This window comes from Delphinus delphis, chromosome 13, assembly GCF_949987515.2.
Source record: "Delphinus delphis chromosome 13, mDelDel1.2, whole genome shotgun sequence".
NCBI lineage: Eukaryota > Metazoa > Chordata > Mammalia > Artiodactyla > Delphinidae > Delphinus > Delphinus delphis.
In genome coordinates, this window is record NC_082695.1 from 64,469,528 (window position 1) to 64,496,138 (window position 26,611).

At 52.3% G+C, this 26,611-nt stretch overlaps 1 protein-coding gene across 3 annotated transcripts in view; it reads left to right on the plus strand.

Moving 5' to 3' along the window:
* The window catches only part of CTIF (cap binding complex dependent translation initiation factor), a 310,526-nt gene that overhangs the window by 95,107 nt on the left and 188,808 nt on the right, over positions 1–26,611 (plus strand). For all 3 annotated transcript variants that reach the window (XM_060029013.1, XM_060029015.1, XM_060029014.1), the window contains exons 4-5: positions 20,528–20,601; positions 21,492–21,596. In XM_060029013.1, coding sequence (XP_059884996.1) covers positions 20,528–20,601; positions 21,492–21,596 — 179 coding nt within the window. The remainder of the gene's footprint in view (positions 1–20,527; positions 20,602–21,491; positions 21,597–26,611) is intronic.

The following is a 26,611-nucleotide window of genomic DNA, read 5'->3' on the forward strand; positions in this document are numbered from 1 at the left end:
GTTGGGCCATGGCCTCAGTTCCAGATCTTTCTTAGGCTGTAGGGCTTTGCTATACCATGGGGGGGGGGGGGGTGTCGGGGCAGCTGCCCTGGACAGTTCTGTCTCATGACAAGATGCTTGTGTGTGTGTTTCGTCAATTCTTAAGTAGGAGGTCATGATAAAGCCAGGGTGGGGTGCTCTGCCACAAACCTGGTGACAGTTCTCTGTGTCCTCAGCTTCCTCATACAAGAACCAGGAGACTCAGTGGCCTCTGAGGATCCTTCTGGCTTCTCCATGCATTTACAGACAGGGAAGCTGGGGTCCATGGAGGTGTCATGACCTGACCAAGCTGGGACTTGAACCCAGGTCTTTGCCTGTCCTGTCCCCTCAGCGGCCCTTTACCTTGTCTTCCTGTAGTAGGTAGCCTTCTATGCAGGTCTTTTGTCCTCACCACTAGACTGCTGGTGCTTGGTCATGGACTCCGTTTATACGCCCTAAACCCCTCCAGCCTTGGCTGAAGGCCTGACACGTCAGGGGCACTGTCACCAGTGTCTGCCAATCATCTGGGGTTTCCTACATGAAGATTCTCTTAACATTTCAGCAGCAAAGGTGGACTTGGATTTGGAGACTCAAAAACCAGAGAGAGAGCTTCAGGGAAGGGTTGAAAGTCTTGGATGGGGACATAAGAGGCTGGTAAATGAGAGACTGAAAAAACAGCTCTCTGTTATTTAGTCAGTAGGTGTCTGGTTCTGGAATCGTTCAGAGTCTTCCTTTTTGTTCTCACTCCTTTATCTTCTTTTCTGGGTCCCCTCTCCCCACCGTTTCTCTCTGGTCCCATTTTCCCATCACTCTGGACAGGTTTCCAGGGGGATGAGATTGGCGTATCCTCCCACTTGCTTCTCATCTGCCTGCCTCACTGTCCTTTCACAGCTGGTTTCACCCCCTGGAGGAGGGTGGGTGGGGTGTTGGCCAGGGCCGGGGGCTTGTGGGAAGGGGTACCCTGGCACCATGAAGACCAGCTGACCCCGACTCCCATCTTAGAAGCAGCTGAACAGTTGGCTTGGGGTAAGCAGGGGCTAAATGAAATGCAAAACGAAATGCAACTGAACTTAAAGAAGAAATTGTAAAAGGCTCCTGTTAGGTCCTTTCTTGGCAGGTGGAACTGAGCATAAGTCCATTATAGGGGACGAGCCCCAGGAAGGGTGAGGCGGGCTCTCAGGATGTAAACCCGCTTTACTTCCCTGATGTGCCCGGAACACGAGGGCTTCATAGTAGGGGTTTCCTACAGGCCATGGGGCCATTGGCACTCCCACCTCCCCCGTGTAGTCTGTCTGATCGTCTCAGAGGGAGGAAGGGGGAGACATCTGCTTCCAAGAAGCGGAAGAGTAGCCGGGGCACCGAGGGACAGCCACGGCCTCAGCCCCACGGCCTCAGCCCCACGTGCCACGTGCCTTGTGTGTTCTGGATTCAGAGCCCGTGGTGTCCCCACACGGCGAGCCAGCTGGGGGAAGCGGGAAGGCTGCTCCGCCTGAGTCCTGGTGAGGTCACACCCTGTGCCGTGAGAAGCTGCTTAGAGCCGAGGAAAGCTCAGCGGGCCCAAGAGTTCAGGGTGTTTGCGGAGGGAGTTTTCATAGATTCCTCTGCCGGGGAGTGTTTGTAGTGGCCTGGAGCATGGCCCCTGAAGGACAAGAAGATAATGTGTAAAAGAATGCCCAGTGCAGGGCAGGAGACACAATGTGCACAGCGTGGCCAGACCTCAGGTGGCCCAGAGCTAAGGCACTCGGGCAGGCAGAGCAGAGGTGGTGGCATCGGGCTGGCCCTCCTGGAAGGCCCCGGACGCTGTACCCCGCGGCTGCACGGAGAGACAGGATTGAAATGAGGTCTCCTGAGGTCATCACCTTGGTTCGGTGATGAAAGGCCTGACTAGACATAACTCAGTTAATTAGGGTACGAACAATAGAGTGATGTAAGCAAGACGGAAGTCTCTTTCTCTCTCGCCACCCTCCTGGGAGGGTGTTCAGGGCTGGCATGGCAGCTCAACCGTGTTGGGACAGCCTCCTTGTTTCTCATGCTCTGCCCTCTCTGGAGTGTTGCCCTTGTCCCATGGCCCGTGCTGGCTCACGTCCGCATCCACATTCCTGCCAGTGGGAGCACCCACCCTGGGCTTCGTCTCCAGGAGCCTCTGGTGTCCCCTCAAGAAGCAGCCATCTTCTTTTAAAAGTTAAAAATTTTTTAAATTTTTTGTCCACGCGGTATGTGGGATCTTAGCTCCCCGACTACGGATGGAACCCACGCCCGCTGCAGTGGAAGAGCAGAGTCTTAACCACTGGACCACCAGGGAAGTCCGTGAAGCAGTCATCTCCTGATGCCCTCCGGTGGAGGGATCAAAGCTGGTCAGCATCCCTTGAGTGACATAAGGAAAGCCCCACAATTTACCAGAGACAGCTGCCCCTGCCCACCCTGCCCTGGAGCGGCCCCCTGATGGAGGGGAAACCAGGGAGCTGCCGGCTGAAGAGTGCCTTAGCTGGGGGCATATCTGACGGGATGCTGCTGCCCATACAGCCTTCAAGGGCCCTTCAGCCTGGTCCACCAGATGTAGGAACACTGGACCAGCTCATATGAGCACCCACCGGCTTCCTCACTGTACCCTCTCCACCAGGCAGACACCCTCACCTGCACACCAATCCACGGTGTGATCAGGATATTCCATATGTACATCTGCCTGTCCCCTCAGCCTGCTGGTGGGCCTTGAGCTGGGCGCCACCAGGGCTCCCTTTACATCCCTGACCACCACCCCCCCAGCCTAGGGCCTTGCACACAGTAGGTGCTCAATTATGATACCTGAGATGGCTCAGACCCGGTCTACGCAGTCATTCCCTAGCGGGTCCTGTTCCTCTGGCCACACCAACTTTGCTGAGCTTTTGGAAGTCATTGGGAGGATGGGGCAGCTCTACTATCCCACATTCACCCCTGGGAAGAATTTCAGGAGGAAACTGAGGCTAGATTGAGAGTGGGGTGACTGCTCCAGCACTTTCCCTGACTGCCCCACTTCGGGCACGTGGACCCAGGACAGTGGGGCCCACAGGAGGATGCTGAGGTGCTGCATTCTGCCCAGGAAGCTGTGTGGTGAGTCACAGACCATGCACTGAGTGAGGAGCTGGGTGCAGGCAGCATTTGAGGATTAGTCATGCACTGGGATTATTTTTGTTGTTTTAATTAATGAATAAAAAAAAACCCCTTGCCTTCTCTGAACCCTTTCAGAGGCACAACATAGAGGTAAGCCAGGGTAGGTAGAGTCCCATGAAATGGAAGGAGGGGGCTCAGAGAGTCCAGAACAAAAAAATGGGTTCCGCATAGTCCTGAAGAGGCCCGTTAACTGCCTGTAGTCGGGACTCGGCTGTACTGGGGACTGTTTGGCCTCCTGGCAGCATCTTTCCAAGAGAGTTCGTCCGCCACCTAGTCATTTACTCAGGAGGTCGGATTACAGTTTCCACCTTATTGTAACAGGGGAGGTGCCCGGAGATGACTTGGAGGAAGGCACCTGCAATGAGAGAGTGCAGCCCAGTGCATTTAGATGACATCCCCGGGTGCCGGCCCAGGACTTAGCATTCAGGGAAGGAAGCTGAAGGCGTGTGCAAGGTTGTGTGGAGTCAGGCGCAAACAGGTCTTCTCCATCGGCACAGAAATGCCAAGGAAAGGAAATTGACATGCCAGACAGCAGCAGTGCCCCTGATTAGACCTCGAGAAGGACTTCCTGACCGAAGGACTTGTTGGCCCACGGTGTTGGCTGTCGAGCAAGTGATGGGATCTTTGCTGGGAACCTGATGAGCACACGTCTTACCAGACAGGTTCATGCAAAGCCCTGGGAGAGGTAGGGATGTGTCAGAAATGGTGTCCTGAGTCCCGGCTGACAGGCTGTGATCCCACACTCCCTGGAGTGAGGAGAGAAGGGCACTCCCCTCTTCCACCCGTGATGCCCGGTAGCAAATCGAAGCATCAGGAGAGAGTGAAAAGAGCCTTGTTCCAGGGGTCAGAAGAACCAGATGTTGACCCAGGTGTGGCGTGCACTCCAGTGCCTCTTCCACAAAATGAGACTCCTCTGAGCCTCTCTGGAAGCATCTTTCACTGTTTATATTCTGTGTCTCCATGAAGTGGGTCCAAATGGCTGCTGAAATCAGCAGGTCTGGATTGTCCTGATTTCTCTACTGTTCCCCCCACATACCCTGATGCCTGTGTCAACCTGCAGGTTAGGTATATCCTACATGTCAGCATTGACTGTGACCCAAGAGATGACAGATGGTAGGCAGAGGTGACCCTCAAATGCACTGCTTACCTCTGGCCCACAGAAAAGGGTAGAAGGGATTTTCTGCCAGTCATCTTGCTGCCCTTGAGGAGTTATAGTATCTGGTTCAGAGCCAGTCTAAAAACTCAGTACAAATGATATCTGAGTCAAAGTGCCCAGATTTTTAATCAGCTTCTCTGAATAATTAAGAAATATCATGTGTATGTTCATGGCACTGCTCTCTGGTCACTCAGCGTTTATTGACCACCTGCTGTGAGCTTGGCTCACGTCTGAGCTGGAGCCTTTGAGCTCACTACCTGTTTGTAGAGCAGAGGCTAGTGAACATGAAACAGACTAAAGACACACACGGTAAGACCCCCAAAGAGATGCCCTGAGCACAGACGCTGCAGTCATCCCAAGGAATGGCCCTGTTGCTCTCTGCGGGTAGGGAGATGGCTTGCAGGACATGAGACTCGATCTGTGCCTTCAGGAACGGGTAGGATGTCTGACCAGATGGAAGGGAAGAGAGAAAAAGGTGAAGAGAGAAGAAGCGGTGTTAGCAGAGACTTGAAGTTGGCCATGATGTTGGGATGTTAGACAGGAGGAGCGGGCACAGCTGGAGTCGTTGGTTAGTGCTGGGTTTTACCAGAGTGGTGGGGGATGGGGTGTCTTACACCCCGCTGAGTTGCTGGAGCTGCTGTCCAACCCCACGCATTTGTGTACCTTGCATGGCTTGTATTTTCTCTGTCGTTCCTTACAGGTAAATTCTGTCCCTCTGTATCAGTCAGCATAGCCTAGGAAATGCTGCATTATCAAACAGCTCTGAATCTTAGTAACTTTAAGCCATCCCTTTAGGACCCAGCTTGGTGGAGCAGTTGCCATGACGGAGGGAAAAGAGCACCGGAGGCAATTCAACGCTCCAACCTAAATGTAACACACAGCACTTCCACTCTTAGCTTGTTGCCCAGAACTAGTCACATGGCCCCACCCAACCATAAACACACTAAATAGGAGAATCCTACTATACGCCTGGACCAGGGAAGCCAGAACTGGTTGGTGACTGGCTAGAATGATTGTCACATGCTCCACTTCTAGTGGAAACTCAACAGGGGCTGTGGCTGACTTCCTCCCCCCCTTATCTCCTTTACCACATTAAATCCAGAGCTAGGCAGGTCTCCAGTGAACCCTGAAGATGTGGGCTCTCAGGATGAGAAGAAGCTCAGAGGTCACCTGATCCAACTCCCTGCAGTGCAGGATCCCCTGCTTCATGAGGCCATTGGGCTGCTGGACGTTTCCAGAAATGGAGAACTCACTGCTTCACAAGGCATCTCAGAGCACGTGAGGCAGCTCCACTGGTAACAATGTCGGTCTTTGATTCAGCCCAGACCACCTCTTCATAACTCCAGCTGATGGATTTAGTTTGATTCCTTTTGTCCATGGCTATTTAGCCTCTCTCCCACGGTCTGCCATGGCAAGTCTGCTTTCTAAGCTAAGCATCCTCGTTCCTGCAGCTATTTCCTTTTGTTTTGGTTCATTTATTCCTTTGATTATTTATTTGTTCTTTCATCCATTGATCCAACCAGCACGTCATCGTTGAGGGCCCGTGTGCCAGCCACCATGCTAGGAACCAGGAATCGGGATGGTGAAGGCAATGGGTGCAGTCTCTGTGTATGTGGAGGGTAGAGTGGGCGGGGCGGGGGGCGCGGGAGATGGGCACTTAAACCACAGTGCTAAGAAGTCTGGGACATGACACACTGCTTCCCACGTCCTGTCCCATCCTGGGTTACTTTTCTGGGAGCACCATAAACGTAGACTATACTTCCTCTTAATAAGCCTCCCCAAACTGAACATGGCATGATCTGTGTACTTCTGCTGCTCCCAGCATGTGAGCCTCTCTTTTCCAGAAGATACCATCTGTCCCCGTCCTCGGAGTGACTTCTGGCTCCAGCTCACCTGGAGGAACCAGGATACAACGCTTACCAGACAATATTGATGATCGACTTCTATAGGGAGAGCAGTCGGCAACTGTTCATTGAGCCCACGCTCAGTATGAGCCATGTGGCCTGGTCTCTGCCCTCAGAGTACCCAGAGTCTGCTTAGAGAAAGAAGACTTTCTCGAGTGGACAGGCAACATTCTAGAGCCGCGTGTGAGTACCGGGAGGAGGGGAGCTGGCTGCAGCTGGCGTCTGTAGAGGAGGTCAGATCCCCGGGCATGGATGGGGAGGAGCCATGCTGTCATGGTAACGGCATCTGACTGGAGGACTGGAGTGAGGAGACGTGAGTCCTGGCTTCTGTACCTCTGACTCGCTATTCCATCACTGGTGAGATACGTCATCTAGCTGCAGCCTCAGTTTCTCCTCTGAAAAATGAGGAGGTGAACTAGACTTAAGGTCATCAAAATGTTTTGTTAAAAATACAGATTTCTATTTCTGGGAAGATGGAATAGATGTTCTTTTCTATATTCCTCCTGCTAAGTACAACTGAAACCCTGAACATTCTATATAAAACAAATATAAGAAGATTCTGAAACAGAGAGAGAAAGCAGACCAGCTAGAGACCTTGGGACCTGAGTATTGACACAGGAGTGACCTCCGTGGGTTTTCTTTTTGCCTCCTATATCCCAGACTTGAAGCTGAAGATGTGGGTAACCAGGAAATGCCAGTGGACACAGATTTTTTTTTTTTGAAAGTTCCAATAAAAGCCTATTCTCTCTAAGCTTAGATCCAGGAAAAGAATAAAAGCTTAGGTCTAGCAAGATAGAAAACGTTTAGACAATAGCTGCTCTACTCCAGCCAAACAGCACAGAAAAAAACTATAGCACCATCCCCACCGTCACAAGCAAATAAGCAGTGGGAACCTGGACTTCCACACTCTCCGGGCTGTAATGCGGCCCCCTAACTCCTTCAGCAGTGTGGTGTCAGAGAAGGTCAAGTAGGAAGTTGTGACTTTCATCTCTGCTGGCTGGTAAGAAGCTCCCTGCCCCCATGGTATTGTTGGAGGCCATGTGGGGAACCTGGACTCCCACCCCCACTCAGCAGGATAGAGGTGCCCCTCCCCTCCCTGCTGGCATGAGTCAGAGGAGGTTCTACTAGAGAGCTGGGACTTGCACTGTTGCCCGGTGGTCGTGAGGCCCCCATAGCAGGGTCAGTGGGGACCATGTGGAGTCCTGGAGCTCTTACCTCCACTGAGCCACGACAAATGCTCCACTGACAGTACTGAGGTCGTGCCCACCCCCCCTTTCCCCTGACAGAGTGGTACCACAAAAAGCCAGTTAAAACAGAAGATTTAAATGAGATTCACAGTCTCATTACATAACATGAAAGTGTCCTGATTACAATCAAAAATCATTTGTCATACCCAGAATTGGGAAGATTTCAAAGTGAATGAATGAAGACAATAAATGTCAACACTGAGATGTGAAATTGGACTTCATCAAAATGAAAAACTCTTGCTCTGGGAAAAACCCTGTTTAGAGCATGAAAAGACAAGTTACAAAGAGGGAGAAGATTTTGCAAAACATATATCTGACAAAGGACAAGCATCTAGAATATGTAAAGAACTCTCAAAACTCAGCATTGAAAACAATGCAATTAGAAAATGTACAAAATACACGAGGAGACATTTTTCACTAAAGAGGATATACAGATGGCAACTAAGCACACGAGAAGGTGTCCATTGTTAGCTGTTAGGGAAATGCAAACTGAAGCCTCAGCAAGGTATCTCTGTACACCTGTCAGAATGGCTAAAATGAAAAAAGAAACAAAAAACAGTGACAACACCGAATGTCGGTGAAGACGCAGAGGAATTGGATGACTCACACATGGCTGGTGGGGATGTTAAGTGGTGCAGCCATTCTGGAAAGCAGTTTCTTATAAAACTAAACCTACAAGTACCATATGATCCAGCAAGTGCAATCCCGGGTGTTTATCCCAGGGAAATGAAAACTTATGTTCACACAAAATCCTGGACTTGAATGTCTATAGCAGCTTTACTCGTCATAGCCAAAAGCTGGGAATAAACCAGATGCCCTTCAACAGGTGAATGGTTAAGTAAGTTCTGGCACTCAGCAATAAAAAGGAATCAACTCTTGACACATGCAGTAACCTGGATGAATCTCCAGGGAATTATGCGGAGTGAAAAAAGGCTAATCCCCCAAAGGTACATACTCTATGATTCCACTTCTATACCATTCTTGAAATGACAGGATTATAGAAATGCAGAGCAGGTTAGCAGTTCTTCAGGATTAGGGGAGGGGGGCACGATGAAGTGGGTGGGTACAGAAACGCAGCAGGAAGGATCCTTGTGCCGATGGAGATGTTCAGCGTTCTAGAGGGTATTGCTCTCAGTACCCTGGATGTGATCTGAACTATATACTTTTATAAGGTCTTCCTTGGCGGGGAAACAGGGTGAAGGATACATGGGATCTCTATTCTTTTTTACAACTAGATGTGAATCTACAATTATCTAAAATAAAGTTAAATTTTTTAAAGTACAGAACCTTTTGTTTCATCACAGTCTTTCAAGGAAATCTCATGTAGAAAACCAAAAGGGCAGAACTGTCTGGTGAGGCAGGGGAAGGAACCCACCCGCTTTCTCTTCCACTCTATCCACCTCATCACTCTGGGAGCATCTCTGCAGAACTCCTAGGTCAGCCCTGGGCCAGATGATCTCTCAGCCCCTTCCCTCCCTGGCCTTGTGTGGTTCTGAGTCTGGCGCTGGCAGGAAGGGAGATATCTCCAGCAACTGGAGAGTTCCAAGAAGGCCTCCTAGTGAGGAGCCTTGGAGGATGAGATCCTTTCTCTGCACAGAGGCATGGGCAAGGTATGGGGCTAGGGACAGCTGAGTGGGCCCCCATTACTTTAGCAGATGCTAGACAGGCAGCCAACCAGAAGTGGGCTCTGCTGTGGCCCAGTCTACGGTAGGTACTAATAATATTGCCATTTAAATCCTAAGGCATGATTAATTAGCCGAGAGACTGGAGAAATACTCTTGGCAACAGGGAATCATTATCTCCCACTCCTCCCTGGGCTTTGGGTCTTAATTCAAAGACAGTGAGGGTAGAGAGAGAACGGACAGATTGGACAGACAGACAGGAAAGGTCCAGAGTGAAAGGAACGGCCTTTTCTGCTCCTGAACTCAGCTCTGGTACTACTCGGGAGGCTCTGTCTTCCGGTCTCGGCTCTGTTGTTCTCCTGCCTCAGGCCTTTCTATTGTAGGAAGATTAAAATATTGGGGGTCCATCACCATCTTTCCTACCAGCACGTGGGGTGCTGTCCTTGGTGCTGAACATGCTGAACACACACACACCATGCACACACACACACCCCACACACACACACACTATGCACACACACACCACACACACACAGGCACACACACACGCCCCCCCCCCACACACCCCACACACACAGCCACACACACACACACACACACACACACCACACACACAGACACACCATGCACACACACACACACCCCACACAGACACACACCCCACACACAGGCACACACACACAGGCACACACACACGCCCCCCACACACCCACACACCCCCACACACACAGCCACACACACACCACACACACACACACACCACACACACACACACCACACACAGACACACACACACACCCCACAGATACACACACACACACACACACACACACACACACACCAGGACAGGACTGCTTCTCCCTTGGGCCCTGCCCTGCCCCACCCTTGATCTGTGCTTGGGTCCTCACTTCCTGTCTCTTCAAGCAAACCCAAGTCACCCTCAAAGTCTGGTGGTGTGGGTCTGAGAGGAGTTTTGGACCTGGCCTTACAGGAAGCCCCTGTTTTGGCCCAGGAGATGCCTTTGGAGTTCTTTGGTCTCCAAGCATCCTGTATAATGCACCACACTCTCCCAGTGTCTCAGGCTCTACTTCCCGCCTCCACCCCAGCTCGGTAGTCACCATGCTAGTCCAGTATGATACTGAAGAGGGAGCTCAGGTCTGTGGAGCTGCAGCAACCCTCCTGGGGCCCCAGGAAGCAGCTTACAGGCCTAGACTCCTGCCTTCCCCACTCTCAGTCCATCCGTGTTGTTACTTGCGGGAGGTTTTTCCTGGAGTCCAGAGCCACAGTCTCCCCTGGAGCCCGCAGCGTGGGTGGCATGCATCGTATCACATGGTGCTTCACTACGTGTTGTCTTCAGTAGTGTTTTTCCTTTTCTGTGACTCTCCAGCTAGGTGGTAAGACCTGTGGGGCAGGGACGATCCCCTCGGGCCTCTTGTGGCCACACAGTGCCTAGCATTGTGTTAACCCACTAATGTGGGTGATATATTGGGGCTGGGGGCGGGGGACTTGGGAGGGCATCCTTGGAGAGGAAGGAGAGAGGTCTTGTCCATTGTTTAAAGGGATAGCCCTCCCTATCGGCTCCCCTGGGAGCCCTGAGTCTGTGGGGTTTGCTTGCTCTTGGCCCTCGTCATGGACAGAATCTATGGAAGAACATTTTGCACCAAGAAGGGGAAATGGACTGGGATTATGAGCCTTCCCAGGAGCAGGGGCTGTACCGCCCTCATGTCTCTGGTGCCCAGGCTGGGCCCTGTAGAGCTGATGACCAGCAGCTGGCCCCTGGTTCTGCAGTCCGGGAGTTCAGGCCCTGGTCCCTGCAGGCTCCTGGTGCTGCAGCCGCAGTCTCGGGCTGGCCAGCTCTGGTGCGGCTGACCCAGCAGCAGACATGCTGGGGAAACTCAGACTGACATGCCCGGACATCCTCTAGTTGGAACTTTGCCTGTGACCCTCCCATTAATGGGGGGAGTCCTCCTGCTGCCCCCTGCCTTGTTTAGCCAGACTCTGCCTTATTTCTAAACCTTTGCAGCCTGGGGTTGTCAACACACACATACCTGTGCACACACACGTACACAAGCAGAAATGACTCTGCAGTTGTATATTAATAAAGGAAAAACAACGGTATAGAAGAGGGTCATTTTTTCCCATTGCACCTGACTTGGCATGTTTTTCTACTGTACAGTGACTCACTCCCATCTTGTTTCATTCCCTCATGCACGGAGCCCCCCGACCCTGCACATTCTATCTTGCACCCCTACATTCCTTCTTTTCCTCACTGCAAGTGATTTACTCCCTGCACCAGCGCTGCCTTCCCAAGAGAAGAACTCGGAAAACCCAAATGTTCGTAGGGATGTGGGTATGCTCCTGCATTATGGGAAACTCGACAATGGGGTCAGAAGTTATTTGAGTAATATATCTGCAGAGTGCAGTGGTTAAGAGCACAGACTCTGGTCCACACTCATGTGCGTTCCTGGGAACTAGCTGTGTGAATGCGGGCAAGTTCTCTGAGCCTCAGTTTCCTCATCAGTGAAATGGGGATGGTGATAGCAACAGCTGCTTCCTAGGGTTGTAACAGATGTAAAGTGCTCGGGTGGTGCCTGGTGCACAGTGAGTGCTGCGTCAGTGTTTGCTGTTATCGTTCTCTGGAATCTGTCGTCCCTGACCTGGGGTAGCTGTGCACCCCGCGTGGCCCTTTCAGAGGCAGCTTCAGTCTCCCTGCCCGTGGGCAGGCCGTTTCCATTTCTTTTTCCACATGGTTTAAAGTGCTTATTATCCCTTTGTGATCTGTTCTGAGAGCAGCACGATTCACCCTGTCAAGGGGCCCCCTAATTGTGAGTAAAAGAAGCTGTTGTGAAGGATTCAGCAGCGTTTAAGTGCTAAAAAACGATCCACTGAAAAGGGTGATGTTTTTGGATAAGGCTCCTCAGAACCTTGGCATTGCAACAACCTGGCGGGGTGTTGGCAGGGGCTGGGTGACCTCAGGGCCAGGGAAGGGGTGGGACTCAGAGGAAAGCCGTGTTCACCAGGGCCAACTGTGGAATTGCAACCTGGAGAATGTTCTCGAAGAAGCCAACGAGGCTTTGTGGAGAGCTCTCGGTACCTGGCCACTGAGTCCTTGCAAAAAAAAAAAAAAGAATGAATGATGCTGCATCCCAAGACAAGGAAGGTGGTGGGGGTGAGGAGGCAGGGGGACACGACAGAAAAGTGAAGCCAGGGCTACTGCAATTGAGGGGATGGCAGACTAATGGGGGAAGAGAGTTAACAGATAGTTGAAGATGTCTGTTTCCCAGTGGGGGAACCATAGTCCTGCAGGATGCTGTGTGGAGTGAAAAGGAAGAGTGGGGTGGGTTTCTGGCCAGAGGAGTTTGGGAAAAGCTGCGTAGTGTGCTGCCGCCTACTTGAAGAGTCAGCATCCATCTAAGAGCAATAAAGGCACTGAGAAGTTCTGCAATAAAGTATTTAACAACTCTTTTAACTCTGTGTGTCCCAAATACTTGACCGAGGAGCCTTTTTAAACTTTTTGTCCCCCACAAAACTTTTTAATATCCACTGTTTCCAAAAGCGTGTTCCATGCCCCGCTCCACCTGCCCTAAACTTAAACCATTTTCAGTCCCTTCCCTGGATGATTCCGACGCACACGGACACTTGTGAGCCAGCGGATTCGTGTTTCTAGAACACCACTTGGAGCACACAGTAGATCAGGAAGGGAATCAACCCCTGGGGTATGTGCCGGACGTGCCGTGGGCTTGGGGGGCACCAGCTGATGAGGAAACAGCAGAGCCACAGGGAGGAAGGCTCTCGAGCTGATCCCATCAGAGAGAAAGACTCGGAGTGGGTGGAAAGGAGATTTGTTTTCTCCGAGTCCAGGAAGAGCACAGCGGCCCAAAGAGGAATGTAATCTTGTACGTTCAGCAGCGTGGTGTGGCCCCAGAGCCCCTTCACAGACGGTGTCTGAGCCGCATTCCAACACAGAGCTTTGCCAGTGTGCCGAGGAGGATGCCGAGGCCCCTGTAGCAGTGAGCAGAACGGCCAGGCTCCCGCCACCATCGTCTCTGCCCTGTGTGTGTGTTAGGGGTTGCAAGGTTTGAGGGTTGGCGTCCAGAACTCAAGAAGCGGGGAGCATCCAGGCACTTTATGGCTTCAGGGGCTTTGGCTGGACGTGCGTCAACGTGGCAGGTGGCCCCAGGGTCGCCTGGGTGCTGTCAGCCCAGGGCCGGCGGGCGCTGGGGATGAACGTGAGAAGCTGTTAGGTTCCTGGCTGTCAGTTCAGTGGCAGCAGTCACCCTGCCGGTGAGTCCTGGCCCCTCTGGGCATCGCCTGGGTCACCACCTCGGCTTCAACAAGGGACAGAAAGGAAGGCTCTGCAGGTGAGGGTCTTCCCTCTCTGGGCTGAAACTTGAAGGACACAGATTTTGTTTCCAAGAGCTAGGCCCCTTCTCCAGCCCCTGTTGGTAAAAGGTTACATGCAGTGATTGTATGCCGGTCACATCCCATTGCCACAAACTCTAAGGAGGTGTCCAGATTCTTGTTACGTGCTGCAGTCATCTTGTCAGATGGAGCAGCGATAAGTAAGTCATCTCTGTGACCAGGATTTTCACTGTGGACTTCTGCAGACGCTTTCCCCCTCCCCGTTGCAACACTGGCCATGGTGGGGCTCACCCTCCTACTACATTCAACAAGAGAGGCCACAGGCTTGCCCACAGCCCTCAGCCACATCCTGGTCAGCGGCCCGAGGGTCCTGATTCTTGCCCAGTGCTGTCGCCTCCTTCAGGGAGGCTGTGCACATATTCTTTCCCCAGGACTGTGCAGAGTGTGGGCTGCAGCCCCTCGGTCTGTGAGGGGCTCATCCTAGCACTTCTGTTCCTAAGCTCCGAGAATCAGAGCCACGGCGTGTGGGGGAGGGAGTGGAGGCAGGAGGTAGGTGCTCATGAGGAGTAATGAGACCTACCCTGTGGAGATGGAGGGGTGAGAGCAGAGGCTTCCGCCGGCTGAGGGATGCTGTCAGCGGAACCAGAGGTTGAGCTGATGGGAGGGTGATGGGGGGAGGGTTGAGTAGCCAGGTGCTTGCTGGGAACCGCAGTGGTTTTGGAGTTTTCCAGCATTTAAGATAGGGTTCAGGTTATCTCCATCGGCTCAGGAACAAGTTCTCTGGGCTCCTGTGAGGATGGGTGAGAGTCGTAGGGCTTCAATGAGGAAAAATGTGTGGAGAGGGTCTATAAACTATGAAGTACTGAAAAAATGCTTCTCACCTCCGATCGGAGATGGTACCAGCTCCTCGAGGTTGATCTGCGCGTGCAGGGAGGTGGGGGGGGGGGCTCCCTTTACAGAGTATCTCCTGCTGCAAATGCCTGGGGCACCCCCTCCAGCAACTGCTGCTCTGTCACTCTTTCCCACTCATCAGCCAGTGGGGCCTTGTCCCTGGACCCCCAGAGTCCCTGAGGCTGGTGGGTCCCCTTCCAGGGATGCTGCTTCAGAAGAGGCTGGGGCCTGAGCTTGAGATGCCCAGGCACCTCCCTCAGCTGTGGTTCTCTCTGCACAGGGCCCTCTGCCCACAGCACAGGGCAGAGAGTAGATGGCCTCCCCCACCTGCTATGAGGGGTGGTGGCCAAGACTCCAGGCCCCGGACCAGGAGGGAGACTTATGTGCACTCGCACTGCTCTTGAGCTGTTTTTAAGGTGAACTGTGCTCGTCCCTGTCAGGTGCTTGCAGTCCTGGGTTTAGCTGTGACCTTCCCGTCCTTTTTTCATGGTGGTTCTCTCTCTCCATCCTGCATTCCTCACTATTCAGGGGCCTCAAATCCTAGGTTGGTGAATCCATCTTGACATCCTAATCTGGGAATCAGTCTTTCAGGCACAGAGGCAGCAGGGCCTCTATCTCTCAGGGTAGAGTCTCTTTAATCAGTTGGCAGGCATCTGAGGTGGACCTAGTGTGTGCCCGGCTTGACCACTTTGGGGACACAAGAACAGAAAGCAGCTGTGGTCCAGGAGCTTAAAGTCTAATTGGGGTCATGGATGAACCTTGAGGACCTTATGCCAAGTGAAGTAAGCCAGTCACAAAAAGACAGATACTGTGTGATTCCACTTGTATGAAGTACTGAGAGTTGTCAAAATCCTAGAGACAGAAGATAGGATAGTGGTTGCCAGGGCTGGGGGGAGCAGAAATGGGGAGTTGGTATTCAATGGGTATACGCTTTCAGTGTTACAAGATGAAAGGAGTTATGGGAATGGATGGTGGTGATGGTTACACAATATTGTAAATATATTTAATACCACTGAACTGTACGCTTAAAATGGTTAAGATGGTAAATTCTATGTTATGTGCATTTTACCACAATAAAAATTTTTTGAAAAAAAAAAACTTACTTGGGGAGATTAACATCCTTATGGGTCTAAGAGAGTGATGACTAAGCAATGGTCCACTCCACCGTAAGCTGAATTTGTAAGTGCCAGAGTGAGTTGTGTATTTAAAGGGTCAGGGATTAGGGAGAGACTTTGTGTTACTATCCTGAAGGAGGAAGTGAACTTCACTCCAGGTGAGGTCTCAGACGTGCGCTTTGGAAGTAAGATTTAGTTTGTTTGATTTTTTTGACCTTTGCTTTAGAAGTCATTTTAAAATGCTGTACCTGTTGGTAATCATCTTTGAGGCCTGGGAAGGATGTTGTGAACAAGCCACTTAACATCTCAGGAGGGTGGGGGCCTGTCTCCTAGATAGAAAGTGAGTCGCTCTAGCCACCTGCAATTTCAAAGTGGCATTTGAAGCAAGCAGGGCACCAGGAGTTGGGATGGGTAGGGTGATGAGACAACTCAAAGAAGGAAGGGAAGGAGGGGCTGATCCTAGAAGATTGGAAATTGTGCCATAATTGATTAGTGATGTCTGCCCCTGGTGAGAGAGGGTGCGGTGGCAGCACACATGCCAGTCAGAAGAAACCCATCTACAGGATGTGACACTTCACTTTCGGAGATCTCTTTATTTAAATATGAAGAATCTGAAGTCCAAATTGGTGAACTAATTTCGCTGAGGTCACATGGCTCATTATGGCAACGTGTTTAAGGAAGACAGTGAAGGTCTCTTGAAGTGTTTGTCAACTCAGCAGACACTTCCTGGGCACTGAACATAGAGCGCTGGGGTACCTGGAGAGGTCCCTGCCATCCCAGGTCCACGCCCTGGAGCAGGAGAGAGTGACGGTAAGACAGAGTGAGAACTGCCGCCAGTGGGCTCTGCGGCCACAGGTCACCCACGCGGGTGCTAAGTTCAGGACAGAGGGAGGTGACTGCAGTTTGGGAGGTCAGAGGGGTTTTCTGGAGCCAAGCGCTGAAGGATGGGGCACGTCTGGAGGGAGCAGGAGAGGAGCAAGGCCGAGACGAGACGTCACGGTCAATAGTGAAAGGGATTATGGGGAAGCGGGACTGGACAGGTGTGGGGAAGACCCAGGTGCACACAGGTGGCACCACATGGAGAAGCTTCTGGCCCCGAGTGACTGTGGTTGATTCACAGGAGGATTGTGGGAGGTCTCAGGGCATCGTGAGAAAGTTCCCAGCCACTTAGCGCCTGAGTGACCCAAGGCTTCAGGCTGGTGGTGCCAGAGGGAGGGCCCAGTCCTCAGCGTATGGTTGCAGCCCAGGCAGGTTACGCGACTCATCCCAGGTCACACTCTGGGTGCCCCTCTCTCCCATTAGCCCTTTGTTCCCTCAGCCTCCCCTGAATGCTCCCCTCCTCTCCCCACCCCCTCCTTATCTCCTGCCTGGTGTCTGTGAGGGTCTGAGCACTTGGGCCCCTTCTGCTGGGAGGCTGGGCCTCAACCTTTCTACTGGCCAGTTTGTGTTCCTTTGCCTTCAGACCGATTAGAAGCCGGAAACTACCCTCAAAGCGCTCTCTCTCTGGAAGTAGGTTGGTTTCTACCTTGAGGGATTGGTGAGTCGGGATGCGCAGAGTAGGACGCGGTGAGTAAGAAGACCTTGCTGGCCGCCTCTGCCAACCTGAAGAAAACGAGAACTAAAAACAAAACCAAACCCCCAAGCCATGGGGCTTCATCGCCAAGGCGCCGGGTGTCTCTGGTCGCTGGGGGAGGGAGAGGCAGGTTGCTGAGCCTCGTTTGGGGTTATTTCTAGCCGGGTTCTCAGTGCCTTGTATGTGGGCGGCGCTCAGTAAGTGCAGAATCTAAACACACACATACATCCTCATGCCTTTTCTCTTTTCACCAGTGTCCATGTGAGCTCTGCTCGGCAGGCTCTGGGGTGATGTTGGCCGTGGTCTCCAGCTGGGGGGGCACAGGGAGGACAGCAGGTGGGACTCTTCCTGGGCCGTCTCTGGGGAGGTGGTGTGGGGAGATCAGAGACTAGCTGAGCCAGCCTGGGTCTGAGCTTGTCTGTTTGCAGGAGGTGGGGCCCCGGGGCCCTCTGGTGCTTCATGTGGCTGAAGGACATGAGAAGGTCACAGGGGGTTGTCTGCTGGCTGTGGGGAGTGGGGACGTGATGGACTGCCCTCACAAGGGCTTTGTGGAGGTGATGGATGGTAGATCACCATTATCAGTTTGCTAGGGCTGCTTGATTTAGGACGTTTGACCACGAACTAGGTGACTTAGAACAACAGAAATGATTGTCATCTCATAGTTCTGGAGGCCAAAAGACTGAAAGCAAGGTGTCTGCAGAGCCATGCTCCCTGTGAAGGAGCTGGGAAAGGATCTGTCCAGGCCTCTCTCCCAGCTTCTGGAAGTTCCTTGCTTGTGGCAGCATAACTCCATTCTTCACCTGGCGTTCTCCCTCTGTGTGCATCTGTCACTGTGTCCAAATTTCCTCTTTTTATAAAGAGACCGGTTATAGTGGATTAGGGCCCACTCTCATCTTACCTGATTACATCCGCAATGAGCCTGTTACCAAATACTGTCTGAGGGACTGGGGGTTAGGACGTCCGCGTATGGATAATGGTGGTGGCGGGGATCGGGGAGGGGTGGTGACGACACAGTTCAACCCATGACCATCACTGAGGAGCACTTGTGAGGCCCCTGACCAGGACTGAGAGTGGGTGATGTTGAAAACCACTGACTTGCCCAGCTGGGGGCACCTTGACGAGCTGCCGGGCTCCCTGTGTAAACCCAGGAGGCCTTAAAGTTACCCAGAATGCCTTATTGTATCCTGCCAGGGCCCCTTTCCACATACTGGCCCTTTTCCCCAGATGACCACTTCCCTCCTTTTCCCTCCGCTCTCCTGATCACCATGAATACCTACTCTGGGGAGTCCTTCCCTACTTCTCAGGAAATTTGCCTGTGCTTTGGTCCTACTGTGGCACCTTGAATCAGTGCACATCTCACACTGTATTGTAATTATTTATTACGTGTGTGTCATCCCATACCATTCTTTGCAGGCATAACCTGTGACTTCTCCACTTTTGTGTCTTCAGTGTCTGCCCAGGGCCAGGCCTATGGAAAGATCTCAAAGGAAGATTGCCCAGTGTATGAGCTAGTGGATCTGAGGAATGACAGGTCCAGGGACAGATCATCATAAAAATAAAGACTGGGGATGCTACCAGGAATCTAACCAGAAGGTCGTAACACACACAGAAGAAGGTGTACATACCATGCACCTTCAGTTCAACAGATTTCCACAAACTGAATACACCTATGTAACCAGCACCTAGATGAAGAGCAGACATTACCAGCCCCCAGCACCCTCCTGGGGCCCGCTTCTGGTTACTGTCTGAATTCTCCATAGATTAGTTTGCCTGTTTTTGAACTTTATATAAAATTGAATTATAGAGCCGGTACTCTTATATCTAGATTCTTTTGTTCCACGTTATGTTTGTGGGATTCATTTATGGCATTACATGTTGTTTTAGTTTATTCTGACTGTTGTGTAATATTCCAGTATGTGAACACACCACGATTAATTTGGTCGAATGTTGGTAGGCATTTGGGTGGTTTCCAGTTTGGAGCTGTTCTGAGTAGTGCTCCTCTGTACTTCTGTGCTGTGTAATACTGGGGAACGTCAGTACACATTTTGGCTGTGTTTGTACTTGGGAGTGGAGTCCTGAGTTATAAGGCACGCACACAGTCAGCTTCAGTGGAGGTGGAAGTATTGTTTTTAAAGACTGTGGTGATGACAAGCAGACTGTGGGGGTCATGATGTTACTGAACCAGACTTGGGTCCGCTTGCCCACACACAGTAAAGCCAATCTACTGACTCCAGGTTGTGGTGAAGGAAAGTGCAGCGTTTATTGCAGGGCGCCAAGCAAGGAGTCCAGGCAGCTTAGTGCCTAAAAGGCCCAAAGTCCTCGAAGGCTTTCAGGGAAAGGTTTTTAAAGACAGGGTGAGGGAGGAGGGTTATGGGATATGTGATCAGCTCATGGGCATTCTTCTGATTAGTTGGTGGTGAGGTAATTAGGAGTCAGCATTACCAACCTCTGGTTCCAACCCATCTGGGGTCTATGTGCTTGTGGTCAGTATGCAGTTAACTTCTTCCACCTGGTGGGGGTTTCAGTATCTGCAGAACAGCTCAAAGAACCTGGCTCAAAATATTATCTATAGCCCTAGAGGAGGAACTAAATGTCCTTGCCTTTGTTTAATGGCTAAACTATTATTATTTTTGTCTTGCTTGTCTGTTTTCCTTTGTTTCTGCATTTTCTCACTTCTCTGGTTACATTTACTCTTTGGAACTTGGGGAAGGCCTAGGAGGCTGAAGTTTTCCTTCAGGTAGAGGACAGGGGAGGGGGTAGGGTCTGTTCTGGGAAGGCCCCATAGGGTCCTGCTCAGTTACAGTGAGGGGTGGGTGGCATCAGGAGTGAAGATAGGGATCTGGAGAACTTGTTGCAGAGATCAGCCGAGGGCAGAGAAGCCAGAGCAGAGAGCTGGGCCAAGTAGAGCATTTTCTGTCTATGGAATGAACCATATAGGAAACAACAGAGGAAGAAGACTGGAGCTAGCTGACTTAGAGAAGTTCCATCGCTGGAGTTGTTGGTCAATGGGGGCTTTGGTGCTACCTGATTTGGGGCTGTGGGGCTTAACTCCAAAGGAAGTCAGCCTCCCAACACAGACCTTCCAGTGTGCCTGGCTCTGCAGAGCCCCTGCCTGGAGAAGCTGCTGCCATCAGGCTGGCAGTGGTGGTGGCAGCTCCCTAGTATAGAGGTTTTGAGGAGAGAGCCACGGGCTGGAGCAGCAGAGCCCTGGCTGCCCTGTGCCTGACCACACAGCTCTGTCAAGCACCAGCAAAGCGAGGGCCCAAGCCTGGGGGAGGCCAGGGGTCCCCCTGACTCGTACTGCGTACACCAGCCAGGACACTCACTCCAGTGGCTCACTCCAGCCTCCAAGCTGCCCAGGATGACCAACCGAGGGGGATGGCGGGGAAGGGGGCCCTCTGCAACCCTCGCTGGGATTGGGCCTTCCACCCATTTGTTCCATGTCCTGGCCAGGCAAATAATGCCACCCCTTTCATCCTCCATCTCTTCCAGAATGGCAGCAAAGACACCTCTCTGGACATGCTGGGCACAGATATCTGGGCTGCCAACACCTTTGATTCCTTCAGGTGAGCTCCTCTTCCTCTTGTTGTGGTGTGTGGCTCCGGCTGGGACCCCAGCTTACTGGTCCTTATGCCCTGAGGGTCCTTTGGGGATTGAGTTATTGTTGAGAGTTCATTGATCAAGAAGTGGAGAGAAAGACAGGAGGGTGAAATAGAGAGGATGAGGCCGGAGGAAGGAGGTCAGAGAGAGAAGGAAGGAAAATGGCGGTGGGGGAACAGCACGTGGCTGTGTTAGAGCTGAGGATGGACAGCTGTGGCTGCACACCCCACCCCTCCCACCAGAGGTTATGGAAGGCGGGGGCTGGGGGGTGCGGAGAGGGGTCCAGAGAAAAGGAAGAACTGTCAGTGCTTCAGGCTCTAGAAGGTTCCTGACGGGCCAAGTTGGAAGGGCGGGTATTGGCCAGGCTTTCTCAGGATGTGGGGATGGTGCCCCTGAAGGGTTTGCTGATGGGCTCTCCTGTCATGGTGTCCACTCCTTTGGAGAGTGATGACCTCAGACCATGGATGGTGGTGGCCCTTTAGCTCAGCTCTGCCCCGGCCCTGGAGCTGGCCAGCTCTGGCTGTGCTCCAGGCTCACCCTGGCTCTGGCTCAGGCTTGCCCAGCATGGAAGTGCTGCGGGTCTCCCGAGACTGGTACTTGGGGGACCTGGCCTCCTGCTTCCCCGACTGACACACTCTCCCCAGGCTTTCCAGTGTTTCAGGCGGACCACTGTAGAGCGAGCATCAGGCCCACACTTGTGTTGTATAGGCATCTATTATCATACAGCAGGGTTGAAGAGAGGGGAAGGCTACCACGCAAGCACTTGCCCTGTTGTCTGTGAGCGCAGAGCCGACATTTCAGGCTCCATTCTGAGTAACTGGGCTTGTCACATTTCTCACCCTCCCTCGCCCTCTAGTGGTGCCACCTGGGACCTGCAGCCTGAAAAGCTGGACTTCACCCAGTTCCACCGGAAGCTCCGACACACGCCCAAGCAGCCCCTGCCACACATCGACCGTGAAGGGTAAGGGGCAGTGGGGAACTCCCACATAGGGGCTGGTGAGGTGAGGGACAGCTGTGGCTATACCGGGGCAGAGGGGGGCCTTTCCTTGGGCAGGCTGATGTCCAGAGGCTCAGTGGCTCAGATCTGCAGGTTCACTGACCTCTCTCCAGAATCCCTCCACCCTTCACTGCCCAGCCCCCTCCAGCCACACTGCCTGCTCCGCTTCCTGACCACTCACAGTGGCCCTGCTTGCCAACAGTCTAGAGCAGTGGGTCTCGCCTTGATAAGAAGAGGGATCACTGGGTCCACCCGCAGAGTCTCTGATTCAGGAGGTCTGGGGTGGGGCCTGAGAATTGGCATTTTTCACAAGTTCTCAGGAACTGCTGATGCTGCTGGTCCAGGGGCCCCACTTTAAGAACCACCGGGGGGCTTCCCTGGTGGCGCAGTGGTTGAGCGTCCGCCTGCCGATGCAGGGGACACGGGTTCGTGCCCCGGTCCGGGAAGATCCCACATGCCACGGGGCGGCTGGGCCCGTGAGCCATGGCCGCTGAGCCTGCGTGTCCGGAGCCTGTGCTCCGCAACGGGAGAGGCCACAGCAGTGAGAGGCCCGCGTACCGCAAAAAAAAAAAAAAAAAAGCCACTGGGGTAGTGGTTGCTTTTACTCGGTTGTCTCACTCTTTCCTTAGTTCATGCATCAGTGTTTACTTTCCCTTTTAGAGATGGTGTCAGGGCCTGGGCTGACCTCCGGACAGGAATGTGACTCCAGCCACACACAGGGGTGTGAGACAGATGATTTCTTTTCTTCCTTCCTTCCTTTCTTCCTCCCTCCCTCCCTCCCTTCCTTCCTTTTAAGATAATTTTTACTGAGGTAGAATTCACATAACATAAAATGAACCATTTTAAGGTGTTCAACTCTGTGGCATTTAGTACATTTATAATGTTGCATAACCACCACATCTGTCTAGTTCCAAAACATTTTCAACGCCCCAGGATAAAACCCATACCCATGAAGCAGTTATTCCCATTTCCCCACACGCCTACCCCTGGCAACCACCAATTTGCTTTCTGTTTCTATGAATTTATCTATTCTGGAGATATCTATCTATACCTATCTACCTATCTCTATATAGATATATAGGTATAGATATCTGGAGGTATATATACATGTATGGAACTATATACATATATATATATATATATGGAATCATATGTGGTCTTCGTGTTGGGCCTCTTTCACTCAGCATAATATTTTTGAGGCTTATCCACGCTGTAGCTTATATCAGGACTTCAACCCTTTTCACAATAACATTCCATTGTTTATCCATCTGTCTGCTGATGGACATTTGCGTTGTTCCCATCCTTTGGCTACCGTGAATAATGCTATTATGGACATTCATGTATAAGTATTTGTTTGAGTCTCTGTTTTCAATTCTTTCGGGGTCTTTGACTGGGAGTGGAGTTGTTGGGTCACATGGCTAATTTCTGACACCAGTTCTGATGTGTGTGTATTTTTTTCCCCAAATCCACAAGCAATTCTTCCACACTAGCTGGGTGTCCTGTAATTCAATTCAATTCTGACACTGTCTCCCTGGATACAGCACCAGATACCAGTAGAAGTCCAGGTTGCTACTTGTGCTTCTGATCAACTGGCTATAAATCAGAGGTTCCCACAACCTCTCCTGGAGTTTGATTAATTTGCCTGAGCAGCTCACAGAGGTCAGGAAAATATTTTACTTACTTGATTACAGTTTATCATGTAAGGATGTAACTCAGGAACAGCCAGATGGAAGAGGTGCGTAGGACACAGTATGGGGAAAGAGGTGCAGAACTTCCATGCTCTCTCTGGGTGCACCATTCGCCCTGAATCTCCACGTGTTCACCAGCCCAGAAGCTCGCCAAACCCCGTCCTTCTGGGTTTTTAGACACGCCTCACTACACAGGCAGAATTGATGAAATCATTGGTTACTGTTGATTGATTCAATCTCCAGCCCCTCTCCCCTCCCTGGAAATCTGAGGTTGGGGATAAAAGTTCATCCCCTTCTACCACAGGGTTGGTTCCCCTGGCAACCAGCTCTGATCCTCAGGTGACCTAGGGACTTTCCAAATTTCACCTCATTAACATAACAAAAGACACCTTGATCACTCCCCGCTTAGGTAATTCCAAAGATTTTAGGAGCTCTTTGCCAAGACTGGAGGTGAATCAGATACATCTTATTATAAATCACAACATCACACATGGCAATTCTATGTGTTGACTTTATGAGGAGCAGCTAAACTATTTTCCACAGCAGCTGAATGTCTTACATTCCCGACAGCAATACACAGGGGATCCGATTTTTCCACATCCTCGCCAGCACTCACTATTTTCCATTCTTTGCTTTTAATTATACTCATGGCTTTTATTTTTCCTTCCAGTCCTTCCCTGCCCACCCTTGTCTCCCTGTCACTTCAAGCTAAAATGTAGCTGATATTATGGGCTACATTCCTGCATCTCACCTGTCCCGCTGCTAACTCTGCCCACCCCACTCACACCCAGTGGTCACCCTCCTCTTGACAGCAGTGGTTTTACTGCAGTGTAAGCGTGACAACCTGGGAGGGAGATGCTCGCATCCTTATTTCAGAGATGAGAGAAACGAAGCTCAGAGAGGCACAGTACCTGCCCAAGGGGCAGACCTGTGATTTGAGCCCTTCTGAGGCCATCCAGCGCTCAGGCTCAAGGATACAAGAGTATCCTTGAATTGGCTTAATCCCCTTAAAATTTTATGTAAAACTATGTGCACGTGTATATTTTGGGGGGCAGGGGCCCATCACTCACATCAGACTTTCCCAGGGGACCCCATCTTCTCCCCATACCTCCTTTTTCCACTGTCCTGCCCCTGTGAGGGTTCTGTCCAGACTCTTGGGATGTTTTTCTCGAGTAGAGAGAGGAGTTGCCCTTGAACGTGGAGGCATCCTGTTAGGAGGAGACAGTGCAAAGCAGAGTCGCAGCCATGGGGCTCCCTTGGCCCTGCCTCACGCCCGTCCACCCGCTCACCGTTCCCTCAACCCTCTCACTCAGCAGCACTGGGGCCATTTTCCCCCTGAGCTGCTTGGCTGCGCAGGGCTGTGCCCTCCACACTTCTGAGTGTAGGAAAGCTGACCTTTGCTCAGCAGGTCAAGTTCAGGAGCTGCTTTTCTGCAGAAGCGATGCTCCCCATCTGCCCTGTGGTGGGAGCCAGTTGGAGCTTGCTGTGTGCCATGGGAAAGGGAGGAGCATTTTGCACTTCTGAAGCCCAGTCACCAGTCCTGCTGGGTCCCCAAATGGTGAGGAACACACACACACACACACAAACACACACACACACACACACACACACACACACACACACTGTATACAATACGGTCCCAGAATAATGCCCAGAAGCATTATTTCTATTCACTCTACTGTTAAAAAGAGACATGAACCCATTCATGATTGAGACTGTGCATACACGTTCAGAGAGTACACGGTATAACATAAGGGCCAGGTGTGCAGTTACATAAAGTGAATGCGGGGGGCAGGGGTAGAGAAGTGAGCACCGTGGGGGGATGAACTGTCTGCGGAAGCCTTCTGGAGAGAGGTGGCATTTCCCTGGGAAGCGCCTATTTCTCCTTTGTCCCCTGGGGGCACATGGATGGCAAAACCAGTGGGGAAACTGAGGCCCAAAGGACAGAAGTGATGACACTGCCTCATGGACCGAAGGTGTCCGTTGGGGAGCGAGTGATGGTCAGGCTTTCCAAAGGCGTCTGCACCAGTTCACACAAATTAACGTCCTAACAGAACACAGTGTGGCAGTAGCGACAAATGACTATCCAGGGAAGGAAAGGCTCCCCTCGTGCTGAGGGCCCTTGCTCCTTCCGGAGCCAGAGGAACTGGCCACACTGCTCACCACCAGCCTCACTCACTCAGAGGAGCCGGCCAGATTTGCTGACAGTGCCCCGGGGTCTCCTATAGACGCCTGGCTCTCTGACCAGATCCCATCTCTCCTGGGATCCTGGGGAGTTTGGGTGCAGCGTCCTGTAGCCACTTTGTCGCTAAGCCAAGAAGTGTGTCACCCTTGGAGCCCGGCCTTTCCGGGGATGGACTCCACACGCCCAGCCACGGCAGCAGCTCTTGGAAGTAGGGTACCACTCGGTTGCCAAGGCTTCCCGCAGCCTGTGTTTCCACGGAGGGACAGAAATCAGTGGAGGTTGTTACCTTGGAAACCCTGTTGGCAGCAGTGACTCAGCTGGTCTGTAGCAACCTTCTGCCCTTGGAACCTGCCTGCCGTCCCTCCAGGGAGTTCTGAGCCCCCGACAGGGCGGGCCTAGGGGGACAGTAGCCCTCCTTGCCGACCCCAGGGGCTGATGAGGTGAGACTGAAAGGCTGTGCCATGATGTATTAGGCTGGTGCCCGAGGGTGGTTGGAGCCAGAGGTGTGTTACATGTTCACATGACCTGGGGGAGGGGTGTCAGCCCCAGAGTCCCCAGTTCCCTCCCCGCCACTGCCCCGGCACGCAGGGAACACAGATGTCTGTGAGCAGGTGGTGTCTTCACGGGCCAGCCTGTCTCTACCAGGCAGACTTGTTAGTTGAAAGGCAGCTGGATGTTTCCAGACCTCTCTCCACCTCCTCTGCAGCCCTGCACATCACCACCAGGCTGGAGGCTGAAGAGGCAAGAAGTCCCCTTACACCCCTCCCACCCCATCTCCACCGGCCAGAACCCAAGCTGTGCTCCCAACCCTGGCCTTCCAGCGCCATCTTGCCCCTTGGCCCCCTCACCCCACCCCTCTGCAGCCGCAAGAACCCTGCCCTCCTTGCTGGCAACACCCTTGCGCTTAGCCCCAGGCCTTTGCCCTCTGCCTGGGACGCTCTGCAAGATTCTCTGCTGGACCATCGCACGTCCCACCTCCCCCCGCTCCGCCCCAGGTTATTCTAGATGCTGCTCCTCTGGGAGGAGCTGCTCCGCGTCCCACCTCCCCACCCCCCCTCCGCGTCCTCGCTTGCCACCGAGCACTACCACCGCGCTGTGACACGGAG